Source organism: Podarcis vaucheri (assembly GCF_965113315.1).
Source record: "Podarcis vaucheri genome assembly, chromosome: 6".
In the NCBI taxonomy this organism is placed as follows: Eukaryota; Metazoa; Chordata; class Lepidosauria; order Squamata; family Lacertidae; genus Podarcis; species Podarcis vaucheri.
In genome coordinates, this window is record NC_138764.1 from 106,503,553 (window position 1) to 106,515,748 (window position 12,196).

A 12,196-nucleotide genomic window follows, 5' to 3' on the forward strand; every position below is an offset into this window, starting at 1 on the left:
CTTGCAGGCTCAGGTGGGGAAATGAGATTTTGGTGGAGGGCTTTTGCTCGATGGCCCAATGCCCTTGGCCTTCGGGATGCTGGTCCAACTTGCACTTCTCCTCTGGGAAGAACAGGGGCTTGTTTGAGCATCTTCAGCACCTGCATGCTGCAAGGAGACCAGGAGTTGGTGGAGAGACAGAGGGGTCCCTAGCCAGCTGAGCAAAGACTCTCAGAATCTTCTCTTATGGCTCCCTGAGCCTGCCGCTTCCTGGTTCACACCAGGGCCAGCTGCGTTACTTGATCTGATCTGATTGTGCAATGGAAGGAGGAGGGAGCTGGGCTCCACTTGTTCTCTGTCCATCACCCAGGAGCCTCTCTTCCCCCTCCCCACCTCCCTCCCCCTCCTCCAGCCACACCTGAGAGAGCTTAAAGCTTGGCCTGCAGCAGCCAGAGACCACAACATCTTCTCTGTGAGGAACAGCACCATGACGCCCAGGAATAGCAGCTGCTTCCACCTCTTCATCCTCGTCTCCCTGGTGGGGCTTCTCACAGCCTCAATTCTGCGGATAGAGCTGCTCAAACAGAACATTACAGGTGGGTGTGAGACAAGAAGAAGAGAAAAGCCCTTGTCTCCTGGCCCAGTTGGATGAAGAGACCTGGCCCGGCTGACTCTCCTTCGGCAAGGAAACTCTCTTGCCTCTCTTACCTGCAGTGGGTACCTGGGAGGGAGCCCAGGGCAGCTGCTCTCCACCCTCCCAGAAAAGGCTTTTGCTGCAATGCCTGCCATGGGCATTGATGCCAGCTTGCCACCCCAAGGGCAGGAGAACTCCCTGCGGCCACATCAAGGGCCCCCAGGAAGAGGCCAGGTGGCACCCCTCAAGGCAACACTGTCTTCTCTTTGCATTTTCTAGTTGCCGCAGTCAAAGGGGGCACATGCCCAGATACGGAGATGGAGAGTGCCAGCAGTAACTGCACGGAAGAGTGCCAGTCTGATGCCAGCTGCGAGGGCGTCGAGAAGTGCTGCCGGACGGGCTGCGGGGCCTCTTGCCATCTCCCAAATGGTAACGCTGGCCCTCCTGCGCCCCCACTGCAATCCTCCTGCCCCCCAGGAGCCAGTCTCAGCTAGGCAGCACAAGGTTGAACTGTGGAACTCACTGCCACAGGGGACCCTGATGGGCACCGACTTGGAAGGCTTTAAAAATAGGTTTGGATAACTCAGCAGAGGAGAGGGCTATCCATGGCTACTAACCAGGATGCTTCCGCTCTCTCTCCACGGAGGGGAGAGGGCTCTGTTGCCCGGATCCTGCGTGCAAATTTTCCATGGGCCACTGTGAGAACTGGAGGCTGGACTCCATGAGCCACTGGCCTGATCCAGCAGCTCCTCTTATAATCTTAGGCCTCAGCTTCAGCACCATGGTGCCAGATGCTATGAGTGGGGGGTGGGCTGCCTGTTATGGAAGCCCCTGCCCCTCTGAATGGATGCAGAATGGTCAGGTCATAAGTTGGGCATACAAGGTATGCAGGTGAGGCCTGGGGTCTCCTGATGTGTGGAACGTCTTTGCAAAGAGCAGCGTTTGGGGTTTTGGCATAAAGGAGGGAGGTGGCATTTAAACAGGGGTTGGATATTTTAGCTGAGATTCCTGCATTGCAGGGGGCTGGACTAGAGGACCTTCAGGGGTACCGACTTTATGGTTCTGTGATTCTAAGCTTCTTGGTAGGAGGATGAGAGAGCTGTGCAGGATCCAGCCTGAAGCCTCTCTGTGACAAGCAGGATCCTGCACAAGCAGGAGACAAGCATCATCTTTGTGGAATGATAGAATTGCAGAGCTGGGAGGGCTGGAAGGGACCCCGGGGGTCATCGGTAATTGTACACAGTTATGCGGAAATTAGGGACGCAGGTGGCGCTGTGGGTAAAAGCCTCAGCACCTAGGGCTTGCCGATCGAAAGGTTGGCGGTTTCGAATCCTGCGGCGGGGTGCGCTCCCGTCGTTCGGTCCCAGCGCCTGCCAACCTAGCAGTTCGAAAGCACCCCGGGTGCAAGTAGATAAATAGGGACCGCTTACAAGCGGGAAGGTAAACGGCGTTTCCGTGTGCGGCTCTGGTTCGCCAGTGCAGCGATGTCACGCTGGCCACGTGACCCGGAAGTGTCTTCGGACAGCGCTGGCCCCCGGCCTCTTGAGTGAGATGGGCGCACAACCCTAGAGTCTGGCAAGACTGGCCCGTACGGGCAGGGGTACCTTTACCTTTACCTTTATGCGGAAATTGCCTGGGGTCATTTGGCCCTATTTAATAGTTCTCCTTTTCTCTCCCAGAAAAGACTACCAAGACACTTTGTTTGAAAATAACACTTTACTTTTACTTGGTATTCTGAAACATATTTACATGAATTCATATATGAGACTGGCAAATATTTACAGACACACAGCAGCATCAAAATAACACCTGCTGCTCTCACAATTAAATCGCGCTCTCTGCCTTTGACCACTGACCCAACAGTGGTGTTAACATCATAGGATTCTGTGCTACGGCATTAACCCTTGCATAACAGTTTGGATGTGCCATTCCCACCATCTAGCCCAGCGCCCTGCAGGGCAGAAATGTCCTGCCACTCCAGTCTGCAAAGAGTAACCACGTTCCTTAAGTGACTGGAGCCCCATGCGCTAGTGGGGCAGGATGGGGTACAAAGGTGCCTGCTCACCCTCTGCCCTCCTCCGGTTAGGGAGGCCTTCACGGGAATTCCTGGTGGCTTTTTGGAAGCAAGGAAAAGGTAAAGGGACCCCTGAGCATTAGGTCCAGTCATGGCCGACTCTGGGGTTGCGGCGCTCATCTTGCTTTACTGGCCAAGGGAGCCAGCGTACAGCAGTGGCGTAGCGTGGGGGGTGCAGGGGGGGCCGGCCGCACCGGGCGCAACATCTGAGGGTTAGGGTTAGGGTGCGCAAATCCACAGGTTAGGGGGCGCAAATCCACGGGTTAGGGGGCGCAAATTACTTGCCTTGCCCCGGGTGCTGACAACCCACGCTACGCCACTGGCATACAGCTTCCGGGTCATGTGGCCAGCATGACTAAGCCGCTTCTGGTGAACCAGAGCAGCGCACGGAAACACCGTTTACCTTCCCGCCGGAGCGGTACATATTTATCTACTTGCACTTTGACGTGCTTTTAAACTGCTAGGTTGGCAGGAGCTGGGACCGAGTAACGGGAGCTCACTCCGACGCAGGGATTTGAACCGCTGACCTTCTGATCAGCAAGTCCTAGGCTCTGGGATGGCCCATTTTGCTGCCTGAGGCAAAATGTTCAGGTTCAAAGCGCACCCCACCCCTTCTGAAGCCTGGCTTGCTGGGGTCGTATGATTGTGGCAGAGGCTTCTGGAGGCAGCCTCCACCACAGGAGAAGTGGCTGTGGATTTTTCTTGGTTCTCTGGTGGGGGGCAGGATGGGGCGGGCAGGAGGCACAAGCGGTGGCATTGGAGAAGTGAGAAACGGCAAGAAGAGCTCATGCAGGGATCCCCTGGGTAGCCCCAAAACACTTCCAGGCTCCCCTTGGAAAGTTGCCCAAGTCTTCAGCTGAGCTTCTCCACAAAGCAGTGGGGACTCCTCTGTTTGGGCACTTTCAGTTCTGCGTTTTCATGATGCTGTTAAATGCCAGGCTAAGCCTGCCAACCCCGTGGGCTGGGCTGGCCTTCGGAGGTGAGATGGTGCCCCATCTAGGCTGATAGAGATGCGGAGAACTTTGCTTCTTAAGAGAATCTCCTTTTCGTCTCTGCGGGGCCGACGTTCCCCATTCGGAGAAGGTACTCCTGCCTCGTCGCCGAGGCATTTCTCTTTCGCAACCAGCTGCAGTTCCAGGAAATACTTAATATGGTGCTTAATATAGTGCTTCTTTCCCTGTTGAAATCCTTTAATGAGCGTCTCATACAGGCAAGAACTTAGTGTTGACTCAGGGCGTGTACAAACCGTACGATCAGGTGCACCCACTGCTGGGTGCAGGTGCCGTTTTGGGGTCCTGTGCCTGCAACATCATCCCCATGTTGTCCTTAGAATCATAGAATTGTAATTTGGAAGGGACCCCAGGGGTCTGCACTATTTAACTCATTTTGTCCCTTCTCAAGAGCTCATGGCCTGCATGGAGCTTTCTGAGGTCACCTTCGACTGCAGCAGACTGACAAACTTTGCAGGGCTGTGCTTTCCGCTTCCAGTGTTTAACATGTCTTTGAATGAAATGCTTTAGCTATGATCCCTGGATTTTTTTTGGGGGGAGGGTCCCGTCCAACTGTATAATTCCAGGATTCTATGAAATAAGTACAATAGCAGTGCAGCAACCTTGCTATCTCTGTAGACGAATATATATCTATCATCTATCTATCTATCATCTATCTATATCTATCTATATCTATCTATCTATCTATCTATCTATCTATCTATCTATCATCTATCTATCTATCATCTATCTATCTATCTATCTATCTATCTATCTATCTATCCAGTGCTCCCCCCAAAAAAAAATATGTTTTGTTGTTTAGTCGTTTAGTTGTGTCCAACTCTTCATGACTCCATGAACCAGAGCACGCCAGGCCCTCCTGTCTTCCACTGCCTACCACAGTTTGGTCAAACTCACGCAGGTAGCTTTGAGAACACTGTCCAACCATCTCATACTTGGTCGTCCCCTTCATCTTTCCCAACATCAGGGTCTTTTCCAGGGAGTCTTCTCTTCTCATGAGGTGACCAAAGTCTTGGAGCCTCAGCTTCAGGATCTGTCCTTCCAGTGAGCACTCAGGGCTGATTTCCTTCAGAATGGAGAGGTTGGATCTTCTTGCAGTCCATGGGACTCTCAAGAGTCTCCTCCAGCACCAGAATTCAAAAGCATCAGTTCATCAGCTATCAGCCTTCTTTAAGGTCCAGCTCCCACTTCCATACATCACTAGCTTTAACTATATGGACCTTTGTTGGCAAGGTGATGTCTCTGTTTTTTAAGATGCTGTCTAGGTTTCTCATTGCTTTTCTCCCAAGAAGCAGGTGTCTTTTAATTTCATGACTGCTGTCACCATCTGCACTGATCATGGAGCCCAAGAAAGTAAAATCTCTCACTATCTCCATTTCTTCCCCTTCTATTTGCCAGGAGGTGATGGGCCCAGTGGCCATGATCTTCGTTTTTTTGATGTTGAGCTTCAGACCATATTTTGCGTTCTCCTCTTTCACCTTCATTAAAAAGTTCTTTAATTCTTCCACTTTCTGCCATCAGTGTTGTGTCATCTGCATATCTGAGGTTGTTGATATTTCTTCCGGCGATCTTAATTCCGGCTAGGAATTCATCCAGCCCAGCCTTTCGCATGATGAATTCTGCATATAAGTTAAATAAGCAGGGAGACAATATACAGCCTTGCCGTACTCCTTTCCCAATTTGGAACCAGTCAGTTGTTCCATATCCAGTTCTAACTGTAGCTTCTTGTCCCACATAGAGATTTCTCAGGAGAGCACCTAAAAAATGTTTAGCTGCTCTCATTTTCCTATTAATATTGAAATACCTCCCCTCAATGAAGTCAAAGTTAGATTCACAAAATGTTTAGGGGTATGCATCGTCCCCCCCCACATCCCCCCAGAAAAAAGCACTGTATCTATCATCTATCTATATCTATCTATCTATCATCTATCATCTATCTATCTATCTATCTATCTATCTATCTATATCTATCTATCTATCGTCTATCATCTATCATCTATCTATCATCTATCTATCTATCATCTATCTATCTATCGCATCTACTGTGAGGCAAGTATCTCAGGCAGCATGAGCCATGTGGCAGGAGATCTAGCCTCTGATGAATGCATCACTGCCAGCGCCTGCTCTTGATCTGGTGATAGCAACAGCTGTGTCACACTCCTGGTGCACTTCTTGGAAAGAGGGCTGTCACCTCCCCCACCGCTGCCTCTACAGTGGCCTTTGGGTGAACAGGTGGCACTGACGCTCTCCCCAGTATGGTGCCAGTATGGTGTAGTGGTTAAGAGCGGTAGTCTCGTTATCTGGGGAACCGGGTTCGCGTCTCCGCTCCTCCACATGCAGCTGCTGGGTGACCTTGGGCCAGTCACACTTCTCTGAAGTCTCTCAGCCCCACTCACCTCACAGAGTGTTTGTTGTGGGGGAGGAAGGGAAAGGAGAATGTTAGCCGCTTTGAGACTCCTTAAAGGGAGTGAAAGGCGGGATATCAAATCCAAACTCTTCTTCTTCTTCTTCTTCTCCCCCCACCCCTTGGGAGGAAAGGGCGGGGGCTGCCTTCTGGCGCCGCCTGGGGTTTGCACCGCCCAGCATCCTTCAGTGGGCCCTCCCCCCCCTTGCAGCAGCCTTTGATTCCCAGATTGAAGGTTGATTTGACCCCCACCAAACCCACACTCTTGTTTCCAACTTAGATCTTCACTCAGCCTTTTTTCCCTGGCAGGGGGCACCATTTGATGGTTCAACTCATGTGCCCAAAGACCTTGGGCTGGGCCCCAAGGGTTTGGGTCTGTATATCCAGAACCCTTGGAACACCCACCATTAAAATAAAAAATAGGAAACAAATTTAAGGAAACAGTAATTGAGGGGAGGGGAACAGAGAACACTGTTGCACACTAGTTTGTAAGGGTGCCCACCTGTGTGAACAGACAACACAGAGAGTAGCTGCTGCTTTAGACAATGTTATTGTGCGTCCAATTGCATACCATTCTGTACAAATGATCTGTGATCTAGTTGAGAATCCTACATTATAGGGGGTTGTACTGGGTGATCCTTTGGGTCCCTTCCAACTCTACGACTCTATGAAAAGTGCAGTGTGGAAAAGGAAGTGGTGTGAGCTTCAAAGGCTTCCTGTGTCCAACCTCAGAGGTAAGTCTTGTCCAGTGCTAGAAAGTGTGCTTGGGGTGGCAGCCGTCTGTCTGCAGCAGAGGCTTCCCCTTTAAGGCAACTGCTGCTGCTTCCACTTCTTACTGGTTCCCCACAATAGGCATCTGGTTTTCCACTGGGAGAACAGGATCCTGGACTAGAAGGGTCACTGGCCTGATCCAGCCGTCAGGCTCTTCTGGTGTTCTGTGTGACTCTGAAGCTCCATCTCCTTCTTCCTCCCCTTCCTTCCACCCTTCCTTGGTCTTCTGCTTTGCAGGATCCTTCTGTGGTTCCACTCCAAACATGCTCTTCCTTGCCTTCACCCGCCTGTCCACAAGCAGTGAAAAGCCTGGGCTGTCCTGGAGGAGGAGACCCACTGCCAGACGGGCGGCGGCAGATGCTTCCTCTGTCCTTGCCTTCCATTTTCCCCTGGGGCCCCAGATGTCCCTGCTTGCTCACTCTCTGCTCTTCTCCCCTTGCAGATAAGCCAGGCACTTGCCCCAGCCTTTCCATCGGGATCTCCATGCTGGGCGCCTGCCACAATGCGTGCGAAGTGGATTCGAACTGCCCGGGGGACAAGAAATGCTGTCAAAACGGCTGCGGCAAATTGGCTTGTTCCACTCCTGAATTCTGAGGTGACCCCGTTGTGGGAATGTTCAGGGATGCAGGAGAGGATATATTGTCTGATTATAGCCTTTCCAAATTGTGTTAACAAGTTTCACAATTTAGCAGAGTAACATCCCCCTTTTTAAACTCACAGCGGATGCGTTTGCTCAGGCTCGCTAAAGCCTCTGTAATAACTGTTCTGGTATCTTCCCCTTATTCCCTCATAAAAGATAAGACACGACACAGCCTTCTACAAAAGTATAAAAAGGTTTACTCACACATCATTTTATTCACAATCAGATCCCAGAAGGCAGACTTAGCTTAGAAAAGTAACATATACCTAGAAACTATCTCATAAGTAGACAGTCCCTTTGTCCTCTCTTGGCTGGAGGCCAAGGGAGCATCTTTGGCTAATCAGATGTTGCTTCTTTGATGCATGTAGTCAAAGAGAGAGAGAGATGGCTGCCCTGTCCTGTGCTTTTGTGGTTACCTTCACAGGTGAGGCCACGCCCCCTCTAGTCACATGCAGAGGAAGTCTGTCCCAGCCCAGAAGGAAACAGGAAGTTTACCTGCTGGCTGGATAAACATTCCTCCCCATGTGTAAACATGTTCACTCTAGGAACTGCTCTTGTGTTTCACATCCCACAAATCCCATAACCTGCCATGAGCTCCCCACAGGGTTTACTTAGGCATCACGGTATTGACCCACTAGCAGGATTTCTGTGGGACATTTATGATGCTGGGGTGGTGAGTGTCGTGGGCTGGATTCTGCCAGCCCAGCTCTGGAGTGCCTGCAAAACACAGGTCTTGCAACAGCGCCTTTTCCCACCTTTATGTTGTGAAATGCCCTGAGATCTTCAGATGGAGGGCAGTGTCTAAATTAAATAAATGGTAATAATTGCAAAGACACTCATGAGGCCGAGCTCACCATCTTCATCTCTCATCTTCCCTCTCCAGATGCAGCGTCCGGGACCTTGTGGAGCAGCAGCAGTGGGGGACCCTCCACAGACCCCGACCTGAGGGCAGTGACAACCACCGTCTCCCTGATGCTCTGCTCTCAACACCTGGTCGCCTCCCCACCTCCGCCATGTTTGCTGGACCCCCTCACCCACTTTTGCAGTAAAACTCTCACTTTGCACAGCAGTCCCTGTTTCCTGTGGCTTTGTTGCTGCCGCTTGCTCTGCCCTTTGAACCACCCGCCTCCCTTTCTCGGGGGGGGGGGAACACACCTCCCCCCCCAGGAGAGGCCCATCTCCCATTCCTCCCATCTGTCATTCCTCCCTCCTGGCTCACAGTGAAAGCCAAGCCAAGAAAAGAGCCACACAGATCGTGTGCCTAAATGCATACTGCACAGTAACACATGCCCTGTGTTTCCTGTGTTGTAAACAAAAATCTGCCCCTTTTCCCTTATGGGGTATCCAAGAGCCCATACAGAGTCATTATGTAGGTTCCCGATTGGTAGGAGAAAATAACAGAGGCCAACCAGAGAATATTGAGAAGCAAAGCAGCTAGGAAGCTTGATCTTTATTGATCTGTTGCAACAGGGTGCTCCCCTCACATGCAGGAAAGGAGGAGGAACCCAGAACAATGGCGTGCAAGGCCTTATATAGACATTTTAAATTGCCACCCTGTAGCTCAAGACCACCACATCATACCTACATCACAGAAGGGGCTGTCTACAAAAGAAATCTGAGTGCATTGTTTACCTCCTGTCTAGCAGATTACCTGTTAATGCTCACTTGACTGGATACCCTGGGGAGCCTGGCCAGTCTTTTGTAATGATAAATACTTAGTTCCTGAGTCAGGTCACAGGCTCACCCTATTCAAACACAGACATACCCTTAAGACAGGATTTGTGAAGGAAAAGACAATGGGGAGGCTTTTCCATTTTCCTTTGACCTTGCAGAGAAAACATTTGGTCAGTTTGGGACAGTTTGGGAATCAAAAATGGTTCCAGGTCGGTCTTCCTGTGCTGATCTATGTACATGCTTGGTTGGTACACTTATGAACATTTAACATATATCTAAGACCACAAAATTCCTATCACACCTGCTAGCTATGGGATTAAGGAAACTCTTCAGAGCATGAGATGCCGGGTTTAACAAAGGCGTCTTGCAAAGTGCTTTTCTTTGGTTGGTCTCAAAGAATCATATCATTGGGAGGGACCCTGCCGATCGTCTAGTCCAATGCGCAGCTGCCCCAGATGGGGACAACCTTGCCGTCAGCACCATGTTCTAACCAAATAGCTCAGTTTTTGCAAAGCTTAAATTACTTGACAATTACTCGCTTTGTTTGACAGTGCAAGACTTAACCACAACCTGTGCCTGAATATTTACTTATTTTATTTATTAAACTTGCATACTTCCTTTCACCCATAGATGTCAGGTTGGTTCACAGCATAAAGATACAAGATAAAAACATGCAAAACATAATAAAAACAAAAGCAAAACAATAGCACCCCCTCCCACAAACACATTAAAAAATAAATAAATCAGGATAAGCAAACAGACCATGGCTTGGATTTCCAAAGTTTGCTTTCCGTCTCTTCTTTCCTCCTGCCTTTATCTCCTGGCAAGCACCTGCTGCTAGATGGCCTGTCAAGCCACAAATCACAGACCATGGCTTCAGACGGTTGCTTGTTGGCAGGAAACAACCCATAGTTAAGCCCCTGGCCAGGTCTAGGCCTTCATCTAATAAGCCACAGTTCACTTTATGTGCAAATGAGGCAACATGAAACAAAATTGGAGGGCCAAATTTCAAAGCAGGAAGGAAGACTTTAGGGCTGAGTGTCTCCTCTTGAAATTGCAGGCCTGATTTCATTCTCTCATGGGATGTTTCTCTGGGGCTGCTTCCAGTGTGTGCACGGGGACTCATCTGGAGCATGCAGACGGGGGAATGAGTAGTTCCTTGCAAGTTTGCTGGGCTTCACTGGGTCACTGGCTGAAACCCAGCAAGGAAGCACTAAGGGAGTGGATCCCGGTTAGAGAGAAGACTTTTGCTTGTGGCAACCAGCAATCACACAAACAGGGAGATGCTTGCAGGTAGGAAAATCACAAAGCCGTTTATTGCCGTACCTACATACTTGGGTGATGGGACACAGGTGGCGCTGTGGGTTAAACCCCAGAGCCTAGGACTTGCCGATCAGAAGGTCAGCGGTTTGAATCCCCACGACGGGGTGAGCTCCCGTTGCTCGGTCCCTGCTCCTGCCAACCTAACACTTCGAAAGCACGTCAAAGTGCAAGTAGATAAATAGGTACTGCTCCGACGGGAAGGTAAAAGGTGTTTCCGTGCTCTGCTCTGATTCGCCAGAAGCGGCTTAGTCCTGCTGGCCACATGACCCGGAAGCTGTACGCTGGCTCCCTTGGCCAGTAAAGCAAGATGAGCGCTGCAACCCCAGAGTCGGCCACGACTGGACCTAATGGTCAGGGTGTTGTTGTTTAGTTGTGACAATGAGAGAGGTCAGCATAGAAATAAAGGTAGAAGGGTAGTCTGGGAATCTGGAGGTCCATATCTGTCTCAGCACTCAAACTTCCAACAGGTCGCCAACCACCTGGGGGGCTTGCTGTACCTTTCTTCTTCCCCTGCCTTGCGCATGACTTTCTGCACATTTGTTCCCACTTGCATGGTCAGCCTGGTCACTCTCAGAGGGGAAGCTGCAGAGCAAGGAGAAGATGGTGCTCCCCCAGAAGTAGGGTTGCCATACATCTGGGAAATCCCAGACATGTCCTCTTTTAGGGGTCCAACATGACCATCTGGGGGGATTTTTACATTTTAAGGGAAATGTCCAGGTTTGGGGATTGATTGATTGATTTAGTTAGTTAGTGGTTTCTTAGGCTTGGGCGGCTCAGGCTCAGACATGGGTGGCTTGGACTTGGGCTCCTCTACACACCACTGCCGCTGCCAACCTGAACCAGGGAAAAGGGCATGGCAGTGACGGCCCCGCATGCCTCTTCCCCCAGCTTGGACTGGCAGCAGCTTGGTCTGTCCTCTTTTTTGCTCTTCAAGTTACGGCAAGCCCTTTAAAGCCCTAAATGGCCTTGGCCCAGTAGACCTGAAGGAGCATCTCCACCCCCATCATTCTGCCCAGACACTGAGGTCCAGCGCCAAGGGCCTTCTGGCGGTTCCCTCAGTGCGAGAAGCCAAGTTACAGGGAACCAGGCAGAGGACCTTCTCGGTAGTGGCGCCCTCCCTGTGGAATGCCCTCCCACCAGATGTCAACAACTATCAGACTTTTAGAAGACATCTAAAGGCAGCCCTGTTTAGGGAAGATTTTAATGTTTAACAGACTACTGTATTTTAATATTCTGTTGGAAGCCGCCCAGAGTGGCTGGGGAAACCCAACCAGATGGGCGGGGTATAAATAAATTATTATTATTATTATTATTATTATTATTATTATTATTATGGCAACCCTTCCCAACAGCAAGATCCACTTCCTACCCCCCATGCAAAGTGGGGCGTCACAGCCAGCACCCTCCTGGCCTCTCGTGGAGGAGGCCCAGCAGCGAGTCTTATTGCAAACCGTATCATGGAACAGGATTCACCTGCAGCCCAGGAAACTTTGCAAAGCCATTTTCACTTTGCTTCTGTCTTCCTTAGACCCAAAATTCCCAGTCCAATGCCAGTTAGGGCAAGTGCTTGCAGGACAGCAGACCCTGCTTTCCTCTGAAAGCTGAGCCACAGTTTCTGGCCAATATCACTTTGCTTGTCATTGCACTAACTGACACGCCTCCAGTCGCTCTTCTGCAAAATGTGGAA

General features: G+C 50.5%; 1 protein-coding gene across 1 annotated transcript; it reads left to right on the forward strand.

The window, feature by feature from the left end:
• The first annotated feature begins 403 nt into the window (after positions 1–403).
• LOC309534329 (WAP four-disulfide core domain protein 2-like) lies at positions 404–8,589 on the forward strand. Its single transcript, XM_082226594.1, has 4 exons — positions 404–575; positions 893–1,042; positions 7,315–7,467; positions 8,396–8,589. The coding sequence occupies exons 1-3, from the start codon at positions 467–469 to the stop codon at positions 7,464–7,466; spliced, it is 411 nt and encodes a 136-aa protein (XP_082082720.1). The 5' UTR covers positions 404–466; the 3' UTR covers position 7,467; positions 8,396–8,589.
• The last annotated feature ends 3,607 nt before the right edge of the window (positions 8,590–12,196 follow it).